The 1951-nt window shown below is 54.5% G+C and overlaps 1 protein-coding gene across 1 annotated transcript; it reads left to right on the forward strand.

Annotated features, from left to right (window-relative positions):
• Positions 1–316: 316 nt before the first annotated feature.
• On the forward strand, positions 317–1597 carry LOC103907171 (von Willebrand factor A domain-containing protein 5A-like; the record flags this gene model as incomplete). Its single annotated transcript, XM_009289285.1, has 5 exons — positions 317–459; positions 577–691; positions 869–996; positions 1141–1229; positions 1486–1597. Coding segments are annotated over 5 exons (587 nt in total), but the record flags the coding sequence as incomplete, so codon positions are not given.
• Between the last annotated feature and the right edge of the window lie 354 nt (positions 1598–1951).

Below are 1951 nucleotides of genomic sequence, written 5' to 3' on the forward strand. Positions count from 1 at the left end.
GGGGGGGGGGGAACCCCCATATCTGCACACGTGCCTCAGTGAGAGAATCTGAATATTCCCGCTTGCATCTCACAGTCGGGAACCCCATGGGTCTCCCCATATATCCCACAGCAAGAGATCCCCACAAATCCCTATACAAACCACAGTGTGAGTCTACAGATTCACCACCACCACCCCCCTCCCACTAAGCATCACAGTGAGGGACGTCTCAGATGCCACATTTTCCCCCCTACCAACAACAGACAGTGCCCCACAATAGCTGTCTGCTGCCCTAGGGTCTCTTCTTTCACTTTCTCATGCCTCTTTCTCACTGCAGGCTGGATCTCTTCTGAGGAGGAGATGTCTGAAAACCTGCACTTCAGCATCTGTCTGAAGTCAGCTCATGGTGTGTCCCATATAGCCATTAACAGCAGCTACACCCCTCTGCAATACACGGCTCCAGATCAGACATCTGCTGAGGTATGGCCCTGCCAGGTGCTAGAGTCCCAAAGAGGACTGCAGCCTGCTGATGCTCCTTAGGACTCCTCAGTCCTTTTATTTGGTTTTCTTTCCTCCCCACAGTCTACTTGTCCTCAGGTGTCCTTGAAATTGCCACCCTGGATGCAGGATGATCTGAACTTGCTGGTGTATTACAGAGGGTCTCACACTCTCAGTGCTGGGGTGGAGAGGAGAGATCCCAAAGCCCCACCTGGTGAGTGAGGAGGGTGGAAGTGGGCATTAGGGAGAGGGTGTCAGGGAGACTGGGGGGATCTGAGGGGCTTTTCAGGCAATAGGTCAAAGCTGAGGGCTATGTGGAGGACAAAAGCAAAGAGACAGGGAAAGGGGCTCCAACCTAAAATTCCTCCTTGTTTCCCCCCACACACTCCAGGCTCTCTGCTGGGAGACCCTGTGGTGATGGTGACACTGATGCCCAGCATTCCTGAGGTGGTGCCCAATCCAGGCCATCTTGGGGAATTCCTCTTTCTCATGAACTGCAGCCTCTTCCAGGATGCACAGGTACCACCGGAGGAGGTCTTCGGGGGTGATTTTCCACACCGGTCATGCCCAGCTGGTGGGGATAGAGGCAAGCCGCTTCACGTGGGCAGATGTTTTGCCTAGCTTCCCCACCTGAGCTCTGCTCATCCCTCTCTCTGTCCCCAGAACACACTGCTCTTCCTCCTCAAGAGTTTGCCTCTGGGCTGTTACTTCAACATCTACAGTTTTTGGGCCACTTTCAAAGCCTTCTGTCTGTGAGTTGGAGGTGATGATGGGGCAGGGCCAAGTGGTAAGTAGAGTATGAGTTTTCTAAGTGAAACTATGGGACAAGCTCTTGCTGGAGGGCAGTTGTGGGGCAGGATATGTTGGGGGCAGTGAGAGGGTAAATCCTCTTTTCAGGGTGCTTCTGTAGCACTGGTAGTGAGGTAGGGCTTTTCTAGGGAGTGGCCATGTGAGGGTAGCCGTGGGCCAGGTTCTCTCCCCTCTGACACTCTGGGTGCCCTCCCACAGGCAGAGTGTGGAATACACGCAGGAAAGCACGGACAATGCAGTGGGGCGCATCTCCTCCATCTGCCCTGATCTGGGGGGCTGTGACCTGTTGGGCCTCCTGAGGTCTATCTAAAGCACTCCTCTCCTTCATGGGCACCCCCACCAGGTATCAGGGGGCAAAGAGTTATGGGGAGGGGAATGGGTGTAAACAATGGGGTAAAGGTAGACTTCAGGGCTCAGGGTGAGATTTTCTGCTGCTGTTTGCACCGGGAGTTGGCATGTGGGGGGGACGTCCTCATGGCAGACAGTGACACCAACTTTGTGGTGGGCAGCGTGGGAGGGCTTCTGTGGAATTTGCCTGCACTTGGGGAAGGTGGATCTTCCTTGTGGGGTGCCCCTTTGTGCTAACGGGTGTCCTGGTGTTAATGAAAGGAGACACACAATCTCTTCTCCTGTTTCAACACCTGGGGGTGTTGGTCGACAGCCG

This window comes from Aptenodytes forsteri, unplaced genomic scaffold (assembly GCF_000699145.1).
Source record: "Aptenodytes forsteri isolate BGI_AS27 unplaced genomic scaffold, ASM69914v1 C13639721, whole genome shotgun sequence".
In the NCBI taxonomy this organism is placed as follows: Eukaryota; Metazoa; Chordata; class Aves; order Sphenisciformes; family Spheniscidae; genus Aptenodytes; species Aptenodytes forsteri.